The 24,050-nt window shown below is 41.8% G+C and overlaps 1 protein-coding gene across 16 annotated transcripts in view; it reads left to right on the top strand.

The window, feature by feature from the left end:
- Window positions 1–1,408: 1,408 nt before the first annotated feature.
- camk2d1 (calcium/calmodulin-dependent protein kinase (CaM kinase) II delta 1) overlaps window positions 1,409–24,050 on the top strand; it is a 137,932-nt gene continuing 115,290 nt past the window's right edge. For 10 of the 16 annotated variants that reach the window (XM_032582231.1, XM_032582229.1, XM_032582224.1 and 7 more), the window contains exons 1-2: window positions 1,427–1,765; window positions 4,882–4,976. In XM_032582231.1, the coding sequence (XP_032438122.1) occupies window positions 1,704–1,765; window positions 4,882–4,976 (157 nt within the window). In that variant the 5' untranslated portion in view covers window positions 1,427–1,703. Of the gene's footprint in view, window positions 1,766–4,881; window positions 4,977–24,050 lie in introns of all 16 variants that reach the window. The other 6 variants (XM_032582233.1, XM_032582232.1, XM_032582230.1 and 3 more) reach the window with 3 other exon arrangements.

The raw sequence follows: 24,050 nt of genomic DNA, 5'->3' as shown, positions 1-24,050 counted from the left end.
CACTTCATATTGTTATAATGACATAGATATCGTTACAAGAAAACCCCCCCACCTCCACTGAGGGTGCCCCTTAATGGCCCTGCGGCCCTAAGTGGCTGCTTAGTTTGCTTATGCCTGCCTTGGGCTGGCCCTGGCAGGGATGCATCTGAAAGTTGCAGGATGATAGCTCTGGAGGACTGGACTTGAACACCCCTGATATACAGTCAACGCACAGCTTCAGTTATTACATCTAGAAACTAGAGATCAGGCCTGAAGTCTGGGTGGAGTGATGAACTCTGACCTGAACCTACAGAGCCACATGAAGACGGTTACAAAGTCGGCCTTCTATCACCTGAAGAACATTTCCAGGATTAGAGGACTAATGTCTCAGCCAGATCTAGAGAAACTCATCCATGCATTTATCTTTAGTCATATTAATTACTGAAACAGCGTCTTTACAGGTCTGTCCCACAGTACGCTGCTGCTGGCGTTCTCGCTAAAACCAGGAAGATCACATCACCCAGGTCTAAAGTCCTTCCATTGACTCCTTGTGGCTCAGAGAATAAACTTTAAAATACTGTTACTGTTACAATACATTAAAGATCTGCTGTTGTTGTATCAACCTTCCAGACCCCTCAGGTTCGGCTTTTGGCTCTGCTCTGCATCCCCAGAACCAGAACCAAACATGGAGAAGCAGCATTCAGCTTCTATGAACCACAAATCTGGAGCAAATGTCCAGAAAACTGCAAAACAGCTGAAACACTGAACATCTTTAAATCTAGACTAAAACCCCTCCTGTTTAGAGTTGCTTTTGAAACATAATCAATTAAACATTGATCAACATTCTCATGTGTAACGGTGGAACTTGACAAAATATAATGTTTAAATTGCTGACTATGTGTTCTATGACTTTCTACTTTTGTATTTTTATGATGTAAAGCACTTTGAACTGCCTTGTTGCTGAAATATGCTACAAAAATAAATTTGATTGATTGATAAGATCAAAGTGACCTTAGGACCATAACATGTTAAGACTGAGGTCAGGACACTTTCTGACCTGGTCACCCCTTTCTGTGGGGCCAATGCTTAGTGAAGATATGATTTTTGATAAACTCCCTTAAGACCAGAATTATATAAAGGTCACATGGAATAGTTTTGATATTTATTTCAAAACAATGTGTAATCAGTAACTGTTTTTCTGAAATATACCTCAATACTTATATTGAGGTATAACTATTGAGTAGTTATACCTTTTTCTCTGTTTAAAAAAACCATATCTTGGCCTGTTGTTCCTCTGTGAAACACTTTACAGTCAACTGAATCTACAGTCAAATTTACTCAAAATGATTCCAATGCTGGTCCTACTGCAGCTCTGATTATCAATGTGCTTTCTTGGGTGCTTTTATTTTGCTGGGTCAGTACCGGATATGGGGAAGTGTGTGTGTGAGTCTTGACTGTGTTGAACGGATCCTAAGTATCAGCGCAGAAACAGCCACAACAGCAGGTCGCTTCGTCCCTGTGAGAGCCGGCGGGATCCACGAACCTGGAACTGGGAGTAGAAATTACCCCGCAATTCATTCAGTCTAATTGTATTTCTTGTCTTTTCTTTTTCTTTTTTTTTTGCCGGCGGCGGTTCCGACATAGGACCAGGTGACATATAGGACGCGGAGGGGAAAGACTCCCAGAGTATTAGGACAGCTTTCAGTTTCCCCGCTCACTTGAACATGGCTTCAACCACCTGCACCAGGTTCACTGATGAGTACCAACTGTACGAGGAGCTGGGAAAGTAAGTTCTGTTCATTATCTTGGGTGGTACGGAACCGTGTTCTACCGGACTCCACCTATGGAAGCAGGACGCCCCGCTAAATCTCGGTTTAGAGTCTCTTCAGGTGTTGGGGACACTCCTAACTCGGCTTTATTCTAGTTCACGTAATCAGAGAAGGACTTTTGAATCTGACGTTTCTGTTCCGATTCTGGAACGTGAACGGGTTGAGCTGAGAACACGAGCCTCCTGACCTGTGTTCGGCCACTCAGGTGTTTGAATCAGGACAGAACTGGAGCTGCCGTTTGCTCCAGGAGGGCGTGGTTCTCCAATCTTTGCCATTTGCATCAGAAGCTCCTTTTGTCTGGGGTCAGAGGTCACTTTCTAAGGAACTGTTTATTGTTTCGCTTTGTCTTCAGGATTGCGGTTCAGTAGGTTTGGAATTCACGATGATAATTAATATATGAACAGCATGCATGGATGGAAGTTTGAAAGTTTAACTCACAAAGTGCACCTAAAAAACATTTTAGTATGTTATTTTATCCTGCTGTCGCACTAAGCTTCCCAGAACTGCCTCCCAAACTACTGCAGGCTCGCGAGGCTAGAGACTTAATTCAGTTTAGAGAGATCCAGAAATTCTTATATGAAATTTTTATATTATTATTCTGGGCTGCACAGTGGGGCAGTTGGTAGCACTGTTGTCTTGCAGCAAGAATGTCCTGGTTCGATTCCCGGCTCAGGAATCGAACCAGGACAGGGAGAACATGCCTGTGCATGCTGGGTTCTCTCCGGGTACTCCAGCTTCCTCCCACAGTCCAAAAACATGACTGTCAGGTCAATTGGTCTCTCCAAGTTATCCCTAGGTGTGAGGGCGTGTGTGTGTGTGTAGGGGTGTGTATGTGTATGGTTGTTTGTTCTGTCTGTCTCTGTGTTGCCCTGCGATGGACTGGCGTCCTGCCCAGGGTGACCCCGCCTCTCGCCTGAAACGTTCAGTGGAGATAGGCACCCTGCTAAGAGACAAGGGTGTACAGAAGATGGATGGATATTATTATACTGTAAAATTTATGGGAAAATAGTAATAATGGAAGATGGTGGGACAAGGAATAAAATATGATTGTTTACCGGCCAAAACGGGAGACAGTATGCAGACAACTGAACAAGACACCGAACACAACTTCCATCTTCACGAAATGTAAACAAAAATGGAGGGCATCAGATTTTAGTGGTTGTAGTACGAAGCAGTGGTGGTCCTGGTTTGTGTGGCGCCTTTCGAACCACCCTTCCAGTCCCTTAACACCTAAGGCACTCCCCAACAAAGTTGTTGATGGGGGTTGGAGGGCGGGGGGGCCCTGGGCGCTTACCCATGTCACCCAACCTCTACTGCCACAGAGCATTTCTCCTGCTAGTGCTAGAACCACATGTTTGGTTTTGGTTATATTTGCCCAAAACGCCCTGAGCTACATAACACTTGGTCTCTCTGGTAGGAGAACTAGAGTGGCCTGTGGTGGGCTTGGGATTCACAGCTCCAAAGCGGACCAGAATTCGCTTTTTTGGTCAGAGTTGCAGATTTCTGCTCAGGTTCCTCTTGAAAATGAGATCTGGATCTCATTGGTTAAATAAAAGGAAAAAGGAGAGTTTGACTTACCGGTCGATCTACGTTCCCACCCTCATCTATGGTCATGAGCTTTGGGTCATGACCAAAAGAATGAGATCGCGGATACAAGCGGCCGAAATGGGTTTTCTTCGTAGGGTGGCTGGGCTCTCCCTTAGAGATAGGGTGAGAAGCTCAGTCATCCGGGAGGGACTCAGAGTAGAGCCGCTGCTCCTTCACATTGAGAGGAGCCAGTTGAGGTGGCTCGGGCATCTGGTCAGGATGCCTCCTGGACGCCTCCCTGGTGAGGTGTTCCGGGCACGTCCCACCGGGAGGAGGCCCCGGGGAAGACCCAGGACGCTGGAGGGACTATGTCTCTCGGCTGGCCTGGGAACGCCTCGGGATTCCCCCGGAAGAGCTAGAAGAAGTGGCCGGGGAGAGGGAAGTCTGGGCCTCCCTTCTGAAGCTGCTACCCCCGCGACCCGACCCCGGATAAGCGGAAGAAAATGGATGGATGGATGGATGGATGGAGAGTTTGACTATGTATTCACCCCTCCTCAAACAAAGATGGTGTTTGTCTCATTTTAGGCAAACAAGCTAGAGTTGGATTAAAGCAGATTAAACACAGCTGGTGTGAATGCACCCCAATATTCTGGTGATTATATGTTGTGCAGCCCTAAACGGATATGCTGCTTGCAACTTTCTGAAAGCTTATTTTCTGTGATGGATTGAACCCTGGTATTCACGGTGGTTAGAGACCATAGTTACCCTCAAATAGCTAAAATCTATGGATACTTGAGACGCCCTTTGAAAACAATTATTTCTGCCTATTTTAATAAAATCCCAAATATACTGTAATATAGTATGTGTAGTATAGTATATAACAGTGTTTTGGCTCTACTACAGAAGCCAATTTCCATGTTTTTTTTAATGAACTCTTTGGGGTTCAGTCAATTGGCCAAACATGTATTGGCTGCTATACAAATACCAGCCAATAGTGTTTCAAGTAGCATTGCAACTTTGTGTTTTATTTATCTGACATAAGCTACATGAAAAAAATCGTCGAAAAATCCACAAATACTAAACCACAAACGGACACAAGTCCACTGTATAACAGTAACCGCTCCAAGTCTACTTCACATTATTATTCAGTTATTTGTCTAATTTCTTTGGGAATAATAAAGTATTATTTTTAATAAATATATTTTGAAATTGATTGGAATAAAACTTGGCATCTCTGAATGCTGTATAAGTAGATCTGATTGTTTCTGTTTTAACCTGTTTTCTAGCTTTTTGCTATTCCCTTTTTTGCTCAAAGTTCTTGAATTTGTCATGTGGTTGCTACTTTATTGTACTGATGTAATCAGTGATGGGTTAATATGATACAGTATTAACCCATCAGCTATTCACCAGCTCTAAATGCGATCTTTCAGGAACGTGTTTCCATAGAATTCCAGAAAAACAAGGAAGCACCTGTCCATGTGAGTTTAGTCATGCAGCAAATGTTTGATCACACAACCTCTGACCAGCAACTCTTTTTGTCCTGTAGGGGAGCTTTCTCTGTTGTGAAGAGGTGCATGAAGATTTCCACGGGACATGAGTATGCTGCCAAAATCATCAACACCAAGAAGCTGTCTGCCCGGGGTAAGAAACTAGCATCTGAGGAGAAGTCCTCAGGCGCTGCGTCTCAGCGGGAAGATGTTTTAGCAGCGTCACCCTTCAGAACTACTTCCTCTTTCAGCCACAGGCTTTCTCACGCCTCTGCAGCCTCATTGTGTCTGTAGCAGCAGAAAGTCAATGCAGCTGCAGTCTAACCACAGCTCACTGAGCTGTAAATTCACTTTTCTTTTCCTTTTTTAAACTTCCCCGGCCTTCATCCACAGCAACAGGTCGAGCTTTGTGTGACTCATTCTTCAAATAGTGTCTGACTCACGCAGATGCCAGCGGTAGCGGCTGGTAGAACAGTGGAGTGGTTTGTTTCTCTTGCAGTGAGCGTCTCTTCACACTGTTTCCCTTTTTTTATTTTGATAATTAGGTGTGCAGTGTGGGCCAGCGCTCCCTGCTGTCTGAGCGTTGCACTGCTGACTGATCCCTGCTGCAGACCCTCACACAGAGAGGAACAGACTCCGTAGGGACATGTTGGCCTTGGTGTGCAGAGAGTCACTAAGGAGCAGGGGATTTCCTCCCACCATTAGCAGCTGCATGACGAAGAGCAAAATATGTGATTCATGCGGTTGGGCTGAGAAGGCCTGAACCATCTTGTAGTAAACTTGGAGGGGAAATCTGATCTGTGCTGGTTGCCGTGGCCGTTTCCATCCGTCTTGTGCTCTAATGGTTGGCTCGCTGAGCTGATGGTAGCTTATGGGGACAAGTTAGAGCAACTATGCAAGACCACCAGATCTGCTTTTGCAGTAATGTCGGGCGGTGTTAGAAACCTGGTTTGGGTCGGAACTGTGAACAGTTCATGTTCATTCTTTTCTGTAAAATGGATGCAGTACAGTGACTAAAAGCTGATGTTTTACCTTCCACACTTGCTGTGGACTTATTGTGGAGAAATGGAGAATCATGTAGCTTTTGCACAGATGAGCAATGTTGGATGTCAGAGCAAAAAGTGTGCAGGAACTTGTGGCTTTTTAGGGTGCATTCACACCAACCATGTTCGGTCCGTTTTAATCCAACTCCAGTTTGTTGGCCTGGTGTGAGGTGTGAATGCATAATCGAAGTATCAAGTGGACCACAGGGTTTCCCCCAGAAAACTTGCTCAGTCCGGTGGTCGGCGCCGAGGCGGTCCAATGGCAGTCCACCGGGCTTTTGTATTAAAAGATGTTAAGTAGACAGGAAAAGTAACAGGAAAACATTGCCAGTGAGATACTATTTAAACCCACAACTAGTCTTAAAAACAACAAATAAAAAAAAAGAATATCAATTATTTGCTCTTCTGTTTAATCCAAATTAAGTCAGCGGCTCCATCAGGCCCCCCAGGCCTTCAGGGGCCCCATATATGCTAATACACTGCTCAAAAAATAAAGGGAACACTCAAATAACACATCCTAGATCTGAATGAAATAAATATTCTCATTGAATACTTTGTTCTGTACAAAGTTGAATGTGCTGACAACAAAATCACACAAAAATCATCAATGGAAATCAAATTTATTAACCAATGGAGGCCTGGATTTGGAGCCACACACAAAATTAAAGTGAAATAACACTACACGCTGATCCAACTTTAATGTAATGTCCTTAAAACAGGTCAAAATGAGGCTCAGTATTGTGTGTGGCCTCCACGTGCCTGTATGACCTCCCTACAACGCCTGGGCATGCTCCTGATGAGGTGGCGGATGGTCTCCTGAGGGATCTCCTCCCAGACCTGGACTAAAGCATCCGCCAACTCCTGGACAGTCTGTGGTGCAACGTGACGTTGGTGGATGGAGCGAGACATGATGTCCCAGATGTGCTCAATCGGATTCAGGTCTGGGGAACGGGCTGGCCAGTCCATAGCTTCAATGCCTTCATCTTGCAGGAACTGCTGACACACTCCAGCCACATGAGGTCTAGCATTGTCCTGCATTAGGAGGAACCCAGGGCCAACCGCACCAGCATATGGTCTCACAAGGGGTCTGAGGATCTCATCTCGGTACCTAATGGCAGTCAGGCTACCTCTGGTGAGCACATGGAGGGCTGTGCGGCCCTCCAAAGAAATGCCACCCCACACCATTACTGACCCACTGCCAAACCGGTCATGCTGAAGGATGTTGCAGGCAGCAGACCGCTCTCCACGGCGTCTCCAGACTCTGTCACGTCTGTCACATGTGCTCAGTGTGAACCTGCTTTCATCTGTGAAGAGCACAAGGCGCCAGTGGCGAATTTGCCAATCCTGGTGTTCTCTGGCAAATGCCAAGCGTCCTGCACGGTGTTGGGCTGTGAGCACAACCCCCATCTGTGGACGTCGGGCCCTCATACCATCCTCATGGAGTCGGTTTCTAACCGTTTGTGCAGACACATGCACATTTGTGGCCTGCTGGAGGTCATTTTGCAGGGCTCTGGCAGTGCTCCTCCTGTTCCTTCTTGCACAAAGGCGGAGGTAGCGGTCCTGCTGCTGGGTTGTTGCCCTCCTACGGCCTCCTCCACGTCTCCTGGTGTACTGGCCTGTCTCCTGGTAGCGCCTCCAGCCTCTGGACACTACGCTGACAGACACAGCAAACCTTCTTGCCACAGCTCGCATTGATGTGCCATCCTGGATGAGCTGCACTACCTGAGCCACTTGTGTGGGTTGTGGAGTCCGTCTCATGCTACCACGAGTGTGAAAGCACCACCAACATTCAAAACTGACCAAAACATCAGCCAGACAGCATAGGTACTGAGAAGTGGTCTGTGGTCCCAACTGCAGAACCACTCCTTTATTGAGTGTGTCTTGCTAATTGCCAATAATTTCCACCTGTTGTCTATTCCATTTGCACAACAGCAGGTGAAATTGATTGTCAATCAGTGTTGCTTCCTAAGTGGACAGTTTGATTTCACAGAAGTTTGATTTACTTGGAGTTATATTGTGTTGTTTAAGTGTTCCCTTTATTTTTTTGAGCAGTGTATTTTAACACAGACCACAGATACATAAAAGTAACATTTATTTATTGAGATTATCAATGCTGCTAAATTTGATTTAATGGTTTCAGAATACATTAATTAAAAGATTTTAAATTGTTTAACATTTAAATGTAAGATTTTAAGGAGCTGGCAAGTTTACTTTGTACAACTTCAAGAAACAATATTCATAGTTAGTTACTGTTTTGTTACCATAGCAACAATCTGATGCTGTGAGTTTAATCTTTGAGTTTGAGCTCTGTTTGTTCACAAATACAAATTAGTAAACTGCAATTAAATTTTTTTGCTTTTTAGGTTTTCTAATTAAACTACTCCCCCTGTCCCAGATTTCACTAAGTCTAACACAGAAGCTGTTAGAGGTGCTGATGTTTTTAGCAGGAAGAGGGGCCCCTAAGTCAAATTCTGCTCCAGGCCTGATTCAGCCTTGGACTGGCCCTGCATGATGAGTTAAATCTCTCCCGGCTTTAAATGCCTAAACTTATCTTTTAGGAATAAATTTGCTCCGTCAGTGAAACACTCAGAGCAACAGAGACCCTTGCAATCTGGTTTAAATTAATAAAAAAAAAAAAAAAATTTGGGGGGATTATTAATTTTTCTAATAACAAAAACAAGCAACGCTTGGCCTGGTGGGGGGCCAGCAAAGCATGGCGGGCCGCCAGGCTTATAACACACTGGGCTTGTAGTGTGTTAAGCCCAGTGTGATGGAAGATACAACCCTGGTTGTATTTTCCATCATGTCTGTGTTGCAGCGAGTTTGAAACGTTCCAGTTGTCCCATCTCTTAAGAGGATGAGCAAAAGCTAAAAACTGGAGATGTTGCACTGCTTACTCAAATGGTGGACTAAAGCAGAACCATCGTAATTAAAGTAAAATGTTGGATTTAATTCAGCCTCGGGCTTCTGATGAACTAGTTCTGATTCCTGCTCCAGATGCGAACCAGGAGGATGTTGTGAGGCGCTATGCCTTCAGACCCCAGCAGGTGAAGTGCCCATAACTTATGTGGAGTTGTTTAATTTATTATAAGTTATTGGGGCCACAGTTAGTGGTGTTTGTCACCACGGAGAAAAAGTTGTATGTGTTCATCTGCTTTATGTGTGATGGGATCTGGATTTGTGTGCAGCTTGCTGAATGTTAATTAAACCGCATAAAAATTAAATGCAACTGAAGAGCCTATGTCAATATCAATTTTAATTTGATGGGTAAAAATGGAATGTGACGGGTTTTTTTGTCCTTCCAGTCAAAATGATGGACAACAAAAAGTCTAGCACCACCTCTGAATATGATATGTAATTTTCTTTTCTTCCATATTGCCCAGCACTACATGACTGAAGTCAATAACCCATGTGGATCATTTGTCCTATAAAAAAAATCCCTGAAATCATTGGCAGTTTAAGTGAAACGCCATCCAGATGTTGTGACTGTGGATCTTGTGTTCAGCGGCAAGACAGGCCGGCAGGAAGGAAAAACTAGGCCAGTGGTTAACAGACAGTGAGTCTTTGACTCAGTGGAGTGGAAATGATCACTTCACAAACCCACACGGATGTGGAAAAGCTTGCTCAGGTTTTAGGGGCAGCCATTCTGTCGTTTCAACTTCTGGAAAATACCCGGGGCTCCAGCTGTACACGGTGCAATGCTCATTACCATGGAAACAAACAAAAAATGGAGAGCCAAATATAGTCTATGGTGAAAGAATGAAGCTGAACTGTACTTTATTACTGCAGTTTTTTGTATGTGTGGGGAGATCATTCATCTAAAGGATGACCAGATTACATTTGCAGTGTTGAATGGGCCTTTTTGGTCAAAGTTTCTCCTGGGTAATGTCCAGTATGGTCACTGTACTACACTGTCCACTCACAGAAAGCAGCCACCCTCGCAATCAAAGGCTTGAAATAAGTTGTGTGTTGGAAGTCTGCCTGGCTGCTGTTGTCAGCAGCTCAATAAGCCACTTACACATTACACTGCTAGGACCAGACATGAAGCAGGAGTCAAGATGGGAGATCTGGTATCATACGAGCGTGAATGTAAAACATAGCAGGGTCATGAGCATGAGCAGACAACAGAATTTGTCTTTAGACTGTATCCAAATCTCCTCCCTCTGCTCCTGCTGACACATATGGCCTATCATTTGATTCCTACTGAGCTAGACCTTGTATGTTGCCTCCATGATAAAGCAGAAGCATTGGCTTTCTTTCCATCCAATTGTCATGGAAATGTTGAGGAAACTTTTGAAATATTGCTGAAATAAGAGAACTCGAATTAGGCATGTTTCCATCAACTGGCTTGGAGCGAGTCAACCAGGTTACGCAACTAAAATGTTGCATCTGGATGTTTTAGGAGACTATTTCAATATTCAAAAGAATATTCACTGAACTCCAATCCAGAATCGCACAGCATTCTGGGAGATGTAGGCATAGGAAAGGCTTTTGCTGCTCACTTAAGGAAGGTTGGTGGTATCAACTAATTCACTCACTCTTTGGTTGCCTGGCAACAACCACAGTTGGAGTGCAGCAGCAGTTGGAGTTTTCACCACTGTGCCTCATAGCTGCTTAAAAATGAAAAAATGTGGAGTGAAAACTGTGGATAAAACGGGAAAAGTCACACCACAACTTTGACACCATTTCAAATATTAAAAAGAAAAAACAAATCGATAATAATCAATATAACAATTATCAATATAAGCAATTATCGATATTGACTGATATGAAATGCTTATATTGTGATAAGTTCTTCAGCCAAAACTAGCATTCCAACAGGCTCACAATGAACTGACGATGGGTTTTAGTCAACTGAATTGCTCTGGTTCTTGGTGTTCTACTTGAATTTGACATGGAGTTTAAGTATTAAAAGACATACCAAGTGAAGATGAAGTGCATGTATTTGTGCAAAAAATTCATGCTGAACTTCCCTTTTTAGAATTGATGCACACCTGCTTAGAGCTTGCTGAAAATATGTCGTTGGACCAATGCAAAGCAGCATGAAAACTAGAAATTAGGCAGCTGTGTAAAAGAACAAGTGTCTGCCTGCCTAATTTCCCATCAGTCAGATGGTGAGAGTTATTATTCTTTCCCTTTAAAGAGTGCTTTGTGCTATTTGTATCTGATACAAAACTGTTGAGCCAGCAGAACAGTGGAGAACACAATGGGAGAGGTGGGTAATCCAAAACCTGTTCAAATCAGGAGTGCTGACATTCTGGAGAACTTGAAACAAAACTCAAGACTGCTTTTTTTTCTATCTATGGAGCTTGGACAGAGTACAGATTGCATGGTGTTCAATTTGGGAGGGAACAACTGCTGCAAACTGGGACTTTTAAAACAAACTTTGCAGCTTTATATTACAAACAAATACCCACAATTTTCCATTAGGGCAGGAGAGCGGGATTTGGGTTTGTGCTATGTGTGCATTCATATTTGCATTTGGTCGTTGCATGTAAGGATCTATTGTTGATAGTGTTTATGACTTCTTCCTTAACTAAACTGATGGCTCACAGCCTTTAGATTATGTTGAGGTCTCTGCCTTCCATTTATGGAATGTGAATGTTTGCCTGGAAAGCAGAGAGGAAGTTTAAGTTTAGACACTGGTCAACTTAAACCCATTTACTTGTTTATATTTTGTGAAGAAGGAAGTTACGCTCGGTGTCTTCAGAGGTTTTTGTCATTTCCATCAGTAGTTCTTGGTGCAAAGGGGGAGCAGGCTGGGTTGGATCATTGGACTGGGTTCAGTGTGAAAGAGAACCATCTTGTTCCTCAATCGAACACAGTCTACTGGACTATCAGTTCTGAAAACTCTATAAAGAAGTAGCTCTTGTTTTTTTCCTTCTTTTGTAACTTCTTTGATCATTTATGATCTGACATTGGTGAGAATTAGAATTTAGATCTTGATGCTAAAATGTAAGAACTTTGTTTCCACCATATCTATATCTGATGATTAAAAGAGAAGCATTTGCTCCTCAGGGTTGAATTTGCTCTGCTGGCATCATTACACTGGACACTCCTAGAACCAGATATCTGTGAAACAGCAGATTTAGCACTTGACTTTCTTTGTACTTTTCGGTCACTTGGTACTTGTTTAATGTCGTCCACCTTACGGTAATAAGCTGTTTCTTGCTTTTTGCATTGCAGCCGTTTTAGAGCTCAGAAATAGAGAACTTGAGATGTCGCCTTCTCCCAGTGTCTGAATTCGATGTAAAGTGGAGTATTCTCTTTGGGCTTTCATCAAGTAAAATAGGCCAGCCACTTGAGGGACAGACTTCTTGCTTTAATTAGGGCCTCTCTGTCTAGCTACTGTAGTCTACTGACAGCATCTATCAGACATGTTTTCTTCTGCTTTTAATAAAAGCTCTTTTGGAACGAAGATGACAAGGTCTGTTCTAGCCCTCAGAGACTTTGGGATTCTTCACAAATGTCATTTTCCTCTCATTAATTTTGTTTTTCATGAAGTTGATTTTCACAGAAAAGTAGACTGTAAATGCATTGACATGTACAATAAAAAACAAGTGTATTGTTGTATGTTTTAGACACCTTTCTTAATTTGAATACTGCACTCTTGCTTTGCTGTTCCAGGGTGAAAAGTGGAGAGATTTTTGTTATCTCAATGTTTGCCCTTGAAGAGGGGGAATGACAATGAAAAGTGGGTATTGATTCATTATCTTCTCACCTTGTTGAAACCACACAGATTGCTTTGCCTTTTCCTCGTTTTGTGTTGCTTTTTTATGTTGTTTTTAAGGTTCGGTATGGAGCACAGGGACATTTTATTTACTATTTCAAATCATTTACCACATTTTATTAAGATTTTAGAACTCCAGTGCTGCACATTCCATCCCATATTTCTCACCTTTGAACCTATAATATGAAGCAGCTTTATAGATTGTATATTGCTTCCTTTAAGAAAAATGGTGAGCAAATTCTAGTCACAGTTCTGTTCAGAAATTCCTCCTGGTTAACTTCAAGTGTAGATGGAGCTGACGAGCATGTGTGACTAATAGAGGAAGTGAATTTCTACTGCACACAAGTGTACAGTTGAAAAATATTTGAATAGTGGGGGAGAAGGGTAGGAGGGATCGGATGTTTTAATACATAAACGGATGGTGGTAGGTGTCTTCTTAAACAGACATCTCACTCAAAACCTTGACATTTCTTCTCTACTGCAGTCCCCCTACTTCTGATATTATCAGGACGAATCAGGCTATGTTTACACAAGGTTGCTGTCTTGAAGCTGACGGTATTTTTGGATGTTGATTGGAGAAAAAGTTCTACACGTATACAGCACTGGCAAGATATCTTAAATCCGCTGTATTTGTCTGGTCAGGCCACTAAATTAAACTCAAATTCTATGTTTAGAAACTGATAAAAAAATTCTCTACTTATGTCAGTTTGACATAGTTTAAAAAGGTTTATTTTTCAATCTGATTTAACAAATGTATGGTTTTTATCTTTAAAAAAATACACTTTTTGAAATCTTTTTAAAAATTTTGTCTGTAGTTGAGTCTTATTTGTTTTAACTGGGAGTGTATCTACTCCCAGTTATCTAATACTTTGAAAATGCACAACAGCAAAACTAATTCAACACTATAATATGCCCCTCAGCCACAGTCTAGTGTGAGTCAGCATGAATTAGGTTTCAACACCATCAATTTGTCGCAACACATTTCTGCAAAGAAAAACAATGGTGAATATGAAGCCATAAAATGAGGTAAATGATTTCATTACTGTGTCTGAACGCCTGTACACTTTCACTGTACTGCAGATACCACAGTTCTAACTTGTATTAAAAAAATAATAATACAATAATAAGTCAAACAGAAAATTTGTATTGGCCAGTGATAAACAAAATGGATTGTCCTATTTATAACTAATCCAAAAATAAGAGACTTTAACAGTTCCTCCTAACTGCTTAAAAACTGTAAAAACTAACGCCACCATGCTGTTGAAAATTATATAAAAAATTGATCAGATGAAATATTTATCCCATTTACTATAGAAATGGGCAGTAGTGCTGCAAGAAAATAGAAAAGTCTGTTGATCAATTTCAGCTTCAACATTAACAGCCTCACATATTACTGTCTTCGTCTCATGAGATAGAATTTGTTACAGAGACTCGAGACTTTGATGTTTGACTCGAGTCAGAGTCTCACACTCAAGTCACAGTTTCCTGTTAGTAGTGATAGTCTTATTGGTTGTAACCACATTTTGGCTTCATTTTGGTGACTACTTGGGCTATTACGGGCACCTGGTACTGGCCTCGATCACATTAATTTCAACATTTGGATTGCTGTTATTTGGAGGTCCGAACATGTCCCTAACAATTCCAAATGAGTTGTTTTTGCTGCATGTCCCAAGCTGTGAATTTGTTGTTATAAAACCGCTTGGGGGGCTGAGTCAGGGTTACAGAGTTGGAAAGATGCGACCTGAAGCCTCTGTTTACTTTTGGTGTTTCATTCTGACCTGCGTGTTTTAGATCAGTGGTCCCCAATCTTTTTATCACAGCGGACCGGTCAAGGCTCGGCAATTTTACTGCGGCCCGCAGGGGGAAGGGTCACATGACACAATTTTCAATTTTTGGCGCCAATTTTCCCCTTATGACTCTCGTAGAGCGTTCCGAATTCTAAGATTGTCGCTTGCGATAATCGTAACCGATCGTCCTAGTGTGATGTGTGTCATGACTGATCTGGTCCAGTCGGTAGAACGTCGGAACGGCTCGGGCATTTTCAACGTGTTGGATTGTGTTGGCCCAACTATCGCAACCTGTTCAAGTAGCCAATCAGAAAGCACGGTGACGTAAGCACCGAGGGGAGTTCCAAACAGCTGACATGGCGCAACCGAGATCCCAGTTTAGTGCATAGTGCAGTAAATGGAGCGGCTGCTCCCGCCGTCATTTATCCAACGCCTTTTCTTTTTGTTATGTCTTTAATCGCTTAAAATGAGTCCACAGACTATCACTGTTTCTACATCATCATTCATCCGTGTTTGTTTATTCTAAATGCATGTATGGAAGGTGGGGGTTTACGAGATTTTCTTCTGGAACTGCGATGTTCGTAAGCGGAATCGGTTCGTGTGGTGTGTTGCTCCTGCCGTGTGGCTGGACACACGAACCGATGGAACCTGTTGTACTTTTAAGACTCATAAGCTCTACTCCTCTCCTCTCATCTGGACCATTGCCCTAATGCTCTCTGACTTTGGTTGCTATGGTAACGTTTACGCATCCCTTCAAAATAAGATACAGATGCGCCACAAAAACAAACCTTTTATTTTCATGAACATTTTAACTCTCGATAACAACAAATCAGTGGGAGCCCTGAGCTTGTTTCTCTGCATCGGTTCCATCTGGGAGTGATGAGAGACAATAACACCAGGGTGCCTGGTCTCTACGTGGCGAAGCAGTTTGAAGCTTCATTGCCTCATTAACGAGCCGGTCACCATATCATGCAGAGCTTGGAATGTGGAAATAACCTACCGGGATAAATCCATTCTCCTGTCTCTTCTCTGGGCCTTTTCCCCTTTGCAAATAAACTTTCCAAAGAATCTGATCTGTTTCTTACTCATTTTGCTGCTTGTGGCTCAATGTTGGCGCGCAAGATGTAACTTAGAGAATCTGGTTAAAGGATTTTCAAAATAAAAGATCCTCTAGACTCATAATGCATAAAACGAAAATATTTCATTATTTCTTGTGCGGACCGGGGTTTGGAGATGACTGTTTTAAATGTTCCCCTGCTTCCACACACCCAATTCAGGTGATTGTATTTCAGCAAAACCCTTTTAATCAGCCAACAATTGAAATCATGTCTGCTGAATTAGGGGAATGCCCAAAACTTCCAGGGCAGTGTGACTTGAGGGCCAGGATTGAAAACGCTGGATTAGACATTGTCATTTCAATCATTAGAATTGCATAATATGTTTGCAGTCCAACCTGTTTGCCAACAGGTTGGACTGCTCAACTCCTTGTAGTTTTTTTTTTGTCAACATATTGCACACAAGCAGTCAGCAATAATATTTACAGACAAGAAAATATACAAAAAGGAACCACAACCCACTATCCTCAGCATACAGTACCTTACGAAAGTATTTGGCCCCTTGAACTTTTCAACTTTTGCTGCTTTTCAGGCTTCAAACACAAAGATCTAAAATTTTTATTATTTTGTGAAGAATCAACAACAAGTGGGACACAACCGTGAGGTGGAACCAAATTTATTGGATATTTTAAACTTTTTTAACAAATACAAAACTGCAAAGTAAAGCGTGTAATATTATTCTTTACCTTCAGTGCAGCAAACTCACCATAGAAGATCAGGTTGGATCTCTGAATGGTCCAATGTTGTCCTAAATGACTGAAGATGATAAATAGAATCCACCTGTGTGTAATCAAGTCCCTGTATAAATACAGCTGCTCTGTGATCGTCTCAGGTTGTGTTTAAAGCGCAGAGAGCATCATGAAGACTAAGGAACACCAGGCAGGTCCCAGATACTGTTGTGGAGAAGTTTAAAGCAGGATTTGGATGCAAAAAAGGTTTCCGAAGCTTTAAACATCTCAAGGAGCACTGAGCAAGCGATCATATTGAAATGGAAGGAGTATCAGACCGCTGCAAATCCACCAAGACCCAGCCGTCCCTCTAAACTTTCATCTGGAACAAGAAGAAGAAAGATCAGAGATGCAGCCAAGAGGCTCCTGATCACTTTGGAAGAACTGCAGAGATCTACACCTGAGGTGGGAGAGTTTGTCCATAGGACAACAATTAGTGGTACACTGCTCAAATCTGACCTTTATGAAAGAGTGGCAAGAAGAAAGACGTTTCTCAAAGATATCCATAAAAGTCTGGTTTAAAGTTTGCCACAAGCCACCTGAGAGACACAGCAAACATGGAAGAAGGAGCTCTGGTCAGATGTTTGTCATAAATCCAACTTTATGACAAACGGCATACATTGATTCAACATTGATCAGACGTTGGCATTTCAATTATTAGAATTCAACCATAAAACACTGATTCAATTATGTCTTTTTTACATTAATTGGCTAAAATTGGATGATATTTTGATGGTTGATTCACCGTAAATCGTCGACCTTAACCAAAATTCAGCCTTGTTGACAATAATTCAACACTAAATTACCATCGCTTGCTATCTGGGTAATGACTCTGAAGTTGACTTTCTAATTATAGTTCATAGTTCATATTTTGTTAAATTGTGGTGTCATGAATTGCCAAACAAATCAAATCTTTTCTGATTTTATTGTTAGAAAAGATGTAAAAACTAACAAGTCTATATTTTTTCATATTAAGAAATGAATGGGCTCATGTCATGTTGTTGTTGGTCAGTAGCTCATATTTCCAAAGATGACAATAAATTTGTATATGCCATTTAAAGCTGCATTGATCTCTACAGTAATATTAACCCTCTCTTGGTTATTTCTGAATGTACGATGACAGTTTGCTCACAAAAGAAACAGCTTCAAAACTTAGCAAAATATCTGTTTAGTCTTGGAATATAACAGCAGTAATGCAGTGTGGAGCTTTGACCTCATGTTTGTCTCTGTATAATACTTTTGGGTCCTAAACTCCTAGAAAATTTCTTAAATACCACAAATAAAAGATGGAAAGCTGAATTAAGTGCAATGCAATGGTAAGAAAGAGTAACCAGTAATAAATTCAGAACAAGCGCTTGCATTGCCTGGAAAAAAAAAAAGGAAAATGAAATCAAGTGCATACTCAACAGATTTCACATTGACAAGTCGTTTCATATCCAGTTTCCATGTGTTTTATCAAAGAACATAATCTGTTAGAATAGTTTCAGGTCAGATTTGGTTTCCAGATAAGATGAGCACAGTTACGTCTGGTTCTACTGAATATGGTTTTGTTTCCCAGGCTGGAACTTATCCAGATTTTTAGAAGCAGCTGTATTGTTCTTAATGTTTCTCCTGTGATCCCTATCAATCCAGACCCTTACTTTATCCTTAGTGTTATAATTCAGAAAGCATTTACAGAACATGTTTTGTAGTTTTACTATTGGTCATGGCCCTTGTCCAAAGTTAATTCACCCCTGAGATGTAAAGATGTGTGTTCCTAATAAGCAAGAAAGACATCAGCATTAAGCATCAACCTGTAAGGGATTCTAAGGCGATTTCCACATAGTTTCAACTTCCAGCATTCTCCAGGCAGAACGAATGCTCATTATTCTACCATGGACCTGTATTCATAAGGGTAAAGGACCATAACTAGCTGAAATTCATGAATACTTTAGACACCCTTTAAAAATGGTTATACTTGTTTATTTTATTAGTGCATCAATGTGCACAGTGGAAACAATTTTGGCATTATCATATAAGCTATGGTCTTCCTTATCTCTGTTCTTGGGAGGTTCAGCCAATCGGCACCAAGGAAAATGAACATCAGTCCATGTTTGGCTGCTTTACAGAAACCGGCCAGTCTGTCAAGTAGCAGCTTCCTGGTATTTCAGGCTCCCAAGATGCATTTTCTTTCAAATATTTTAGATATGTTCTTTTCCGTGAATAATTTGTAGTTGTGTTTGCTGTTCCACAGAAAAATCTTGGCATTTCTGTCGACCTCCATTATCTGTATTATAACAAGGCTGTTTAAAATGACAGCTCTCACATATTTAAATACCTTATAACCTGCTTGACAGAAAATCATTTGTGTACAGTGTTCCCTCTTACTAACCTAATTTAGTTTAGATGTATCTTTTTTTTTTTTTACAGATAAAATGTAAACTAAATTAGATATTATGATGTTATTCCCTTGTTAAAAACTAGAGTGTTGCTTTAATTCTTTCATGCATGTTTGAGAAATCTGTTCAACTTCATGGCAACCATTCAACTGTTGAAAACACCGGTTGGACCTAGTGCTGCCTTAGAGATGCAGCTCCTCCTCAGGTCTGCCAAGCTTCCACCCCTCTAATTCCTCCCCCACTCATTTCCTTCAGACTAGCCAGCAGCAATTGGCAAACACCTGGTAAAACTGCACATCTGCTGGGCTTATTATACAAGCAACTTCTCATTAGGTCTGTCACAATAACAAATTTTGTCCCAGAAGTTATTGTGATAAATGATAATGTTGTTTTAAGACCATTTTCAAGTAACATAATGGTAATGGTATGATACAAGAACTCATTCTCAAAGATCAATAAACTTTAAATTCTAATGAATATTTAGAGGCATTTTGATTTTGGTTAATGAACATTTAACACTGAAATGGGAAGAAATATCCAAAATAAATAAAACAAACAACACATAAAATGAATTATGAAGTATCTGTAAACAGAAGTGTTCTTTTCAAAAAGGCCTATTTGAGACCAAGGCAGTCTGAAGATTTTTGTCATCCAGTTTTTGGTAGAAAGAGAAGAGAAAAACACTAAATCATGCAAATGTAAATTATTGAGCTGGTTTTAATTTGTCATGTGATTAATTGATTAATTGATTTATTGCTTGTAACAGGCTTACTTCTCAGTGCAATGCTGGTAAAAACTCTTTTAAAGGGTTAGAGGAGCTAAAACTCTGCGTCTTCCTGAAGGCAGAGTGTGAAAAAGGGCAGGAGTTTTTAAAGAGACAGGGGCCCAATTTAGGTGTTAAAATTCTTTTAAGTCATATTTGATACAGCATTTTTATAACAACTGAAGATAATAGTTACTTCATCATGCTGTAAAATGGCACTCTGCACCTGGAAAACACAGAATACTGCTGCTCCTTTTAATGTAAGAAGCATTTAAACAACTAGAATTCCATCAGAAAAAAATGTTTATTTCTCATATGTAGGAAACACAGTACATTACTGTAAAAGAAGAAAGGTAACATCATCTATCTTTTTTTTTCTTCGATTTCTTGCATCTTATTTTTTAGAATCATCCAACCCCATTGATTAGTTCTATGTTCATAATAGTCAATACCAAAGCTTCAAAGTCCCCATTTAGAAATCTATGCAAGACTTCCTCAGTGCTTTCATTGGAAAAACAGAGAGTTTCTATTCTGTCTTGAATTTGTCTGAGCTAGTGTTCATGGTACCCTCAGCACTGGATAATTAAGGTTGTGTCACATCACTGAGATTTAACGCCTCCACTTGAGTGTGACCGACTCTGAGATACAGACTCGATGAGCTTCAGGAGAGGGAAAAATTTTGATGTTAGTCTTTGTTCTCTTGTCTTTGGTTGTTCAGGGTTACACTTCATCAAAAGCAAATTGCTTAGACTTAGGCTGACTTTATTATCATTTTGCATGCACAGGGTGTATACAGAACGAAATTTCGTTGCATACGGCTCAGGACAATGTTTTGAGGTTCCAATGTTGTGAGGTTACTCCAGAATAAAATAAAATACAATATAAAATATAAATATAAGTATAAAATATAAAGTGCAGGAATGACAGTAAAATAGAAGTTATTTAGCTATGTATATGTGCAAGGTATGAAGTGGAGACCAGTTTTTGAGTGCAGTCCAGTTAAGAGTTCAGCAGTCTGATGGCAAGTGGGAAAAAGCTGTTTCGGAACCTGGTGGACCTGCACCGGATGCTGCGGAACCTCTTTCCAGAGGGCAGCAGGGAGAACAGTCCATGGTGGGGATGTGAGGGGTCACTGACGATGTTTCGGCTTCGGGACACGCAGCGCTGGGATGAAATGTCCTGAATGGAGGGAAGGGGGGCCCCGATGATCCTCTCTGCTGTCTGCACCACTCTCCTCACGTTCTTCCAGTCGGAGGCGCTACAGCCTCCTCACCACACAGAGAGGCAGCTGGTCAGAATGCTCTCTATGGTGCTTCTGTAGAACGTCTTGAGGATGGGCGGGGGCAGGTGTGCTCTTCTCATCCTCCGCAGGAAATACAAGCGTTTCTGTGCCCTCTTGACCAGAGACGTGGTGTTCACAGTCCAGGTGAGGTCATTTGTGATGTGCACCCCCAGGAATTTAGTGCTGCTGACCACCTCCACAGCCGAGCTGTTGATGAGCAGTGGAGCGTGGCTGGGCCAGTTCTTCCTGAAGTCGACGATCATCTCCTTCGTCTTGTCAACGTTCAGGATCAGGCTGTTGTCTCTGCACCAGTCCACCAGCTGCTCCACCTCCTCTCTGTAGTCCAGGTCGTTGTCGTCTCTGATGAGGCCCACCACCGTTGTGTCGTCCGCGAACTTCACGATGTGATTGGTGGCGAACCTGGGGGCGCAGTCGTGTGTCATCAGAGTGAACAGCAGAGGGCTCAGGACGCAGCCCTGAGGGGAGCCTGTGCTGAGGGTGATGACATCGGAGGTGTGTTGTCCGATCCGGACTGACTGAGGTCTGTCGGTGAGGAAGTCTAGCAGCCAGTTGCGCAGGGGGGTGCTGAAGCCCAGGTGTCCCAGTTTTCCTGCCAGATGCTGTGGGATGATTGTGTTGAACGCTGAGCTGAAGTCCAGGAACAACATCCGCACATGAGTGTTCTTCTCCTCCAGGTGAGCCAGGCTCAGGTGTAGGGCGGAGGAGATGGCGTCCTCAGTGGAGCGGTTTTGGCGGTAGGCAAACTGGAACGGGCCGAATGTGGAGGGGAGTCTGGAGACGATGTGTTCTTTTACCAGCCTTTCAAAGCACTTCATCATGATGGGAGTCAGTGCCACAGGCCGGTAATCGTTGAAAGAGTTTACTTGAGGTTTCTTTGGCACCAGAATGATGGAGGCAGTTTTGAGACAGGCTGGCACTGTGGCTTGGTCCAGTGAGGTGCTAAAAATGTCTGTTAGGACACCAGCCAGCTGACCTGCGCATTCCCTGAACACCCGCCCAGGTATGTTGTCGGGGCCTGGGGCCTTCCGTGGGTTGACTCTTTTCAGAGTCTTCAACACATCGGCTGTGTCCAGGAAGAGTGCCTCCTTTTCCTGGTGGGGAACAGTTTTCTTTGCCGGAGTACTGTTCAGTGCCTCGAACCTCCCAAAAAAGTTATTGAGTCCATTGAGAAAGTCAGCATCAACTTCGCCCACTGGGGGGGAGGATGGATTGTAATCTGTGATCGCCCGTATGCCTTGCCACATACTCCTGGTGTTGCTGGTGTCGTGGAAGAACTCCTGTATTTTCTGACTGTGGGTTCGCTTTGCTAACCTGATAGCACGGTTCAAGTTGGCTCTCGCTGTCCTCAGTGCCTCCTTGTCGCCAGACTTGAAGGCTGAATTCCGTGCTTTTAGCATTTCCCGTACCTCTATACTCTTGTTTTAGGATTTGTCCTTCAAAATAATTGAACAAGATCAATAGCCAATACTTGCACTTTTTGATAGTGTCTCAGAAAGTGGTGAATGAGGCAGGTTCATAAAAGACCACAGATATGTGTGATGTGTTGATGCAGCATTATTCAGGGTAAAGTGAGTGCAAGTGAAATGTGGAGCATGTCCAGAGGTGGATTTGTGTTTTTCTGTGCTTGCATGTGTAATCCAGGGTTTATAATCCCAGTCTCGTGCCACTGTCACTGCATCACATCAAGGAAACCTCCTCCACCCGCCTAACCACTGTGGATTATGGCTGCTTTGAGCTGTGGCGAGAGGAGCTGAGGGAAATATGGTCATATTTGAAACCCTGCTCTGTCAGGAAAAGGTGGATTGTGGTTTTACTAGATGAGCGTTAGGACTTTATCAGCAAGTGATGAGCATTAAGTCTGATGATCAAGAACAGACAAAAAAAGATTCTGGTATGAGGTTACTCACGGAAAAGGCCCCAAGTCCCTTTTGGCTTGGGAACACCTTCCAGTTCTCAAAATAAACTGTGAAGTGTCACTGCGATTCCCTCCCAGACTTGTTACCAGCATGACACAATCACAAGTGGAGAACAATAGTTGTAGTAGTCTGTTGGGAATGTCTGATACATTCTTGCTGCCTCGTTAATCCCTACGAATGGATCAGTTTAGAGTGCTGCTCCAGGGTTAGTTCAATAGAAACTATGTGAATGTCTGTATGTTTTCTAGCCTTTCACCAAGTACATGCTTGGAGAGCGGCAGAAGGTGAAATGTTCAATCAAATCAGAGATCATGTGTCTGCTTTAATCCCATCATGGTCTTTGATAATTAGGACACATTGGACAGATGTGAGGCTTCATAACATTTCTAAATTACGTTTGAAACAAAATGACTTATTTTAAACTGTCCTGAATATAAAAACCTGGAAACAGAGTGTAACCCAGAAGAGAAAATGACCCTTTTCTCTCCTTTCAGTTACTTTAATACACTTGTGTTCTTTTATCTTGGGAAAAAATCTTATCAAAGAACTTCCATCTTCTCTCTAGTGTGAACATTGTAGTGGTAACAAACCAGGAAGACAAAAGGAGCTGAACTCATTTACACAATTTGACTTGACCAACAACTAAAAGGCAAAATGAAACATTACGCTCAATAGGACTGGGCTTTAATTTTTGATATGTCGGTCTATTATTTTTGTATATTTTTTTTATTATTGTTATTGCTAAATGTGATTTTATTTTATCTTCATCTAAACAAAAACAACAAATGTTAACTAATTTCCTGCTTCCAGCCAATTCATTTCACACTCACCTTAATTCCTGTTGTAATCCTGCCTAACCTAGCAACTGGTCCATTACATCTAAATGATTTCAAATTATTTCCTGAGACCAGTGTTACAAGAGGGATTAAAATAATGATTTTGTTTCAAACGTAATTAAGAAATGATGACTATAAACTGGTTGTGCTTTGGTAGAAAGATGATTCATCATTGTCAACGCTGTGTTATTAAAGTGAAATTGCTGTTGAGCAATTTGACCTGTCTGACTCTCTTTGCTCATCTTTTCATTCACGTTTGCGACTGCATTGCCGATGGCAGTACAAGACTGTGCTGCTGGTAACTAGGTGACCCTCTCTGGAAGAGAGGTTTGTAGGTCAAAGTAGGTAATACATTTAATCTGCATTATGCAATATTTATCTCATGCGTTGACATTGACAGCCCTAGTTTAAACGTGAACCGGGTCCAGATAATTGACATTTTTGTACCTGACTTTTTTTTTTTTTTTTTGCGAATACAGTCCACTTTATTGGAACAAAACAGGAAATTCCTGGAATACATTGGTTTTTCTTTCTTTTCTTTTTTTTTATTAGAGCCAAAAAATGAATATATATATATATATATATATATATATATATATATATATATATATACACACTGCCTGGCCAAA

The sequence above is a fragment of the Xiphophorus hellerii genome, chromosome 14 (assembly GCF_003331165.1).
Source record: "Xiphophorus hellerii strain 12219 chromosome 14, Xiphophorus_hellerii-4.1, whole genome shotgun sequence".
NCBI lineage: Eukaryota > Metazoa > Chordata > Actinopteri > Cyprinodontiformes > Poeciliidae > Xiphophorus > Xiphophorus hellerii.
This window is presented reverse-complemented; position numbering and strand designations above follow the sequence as displayed.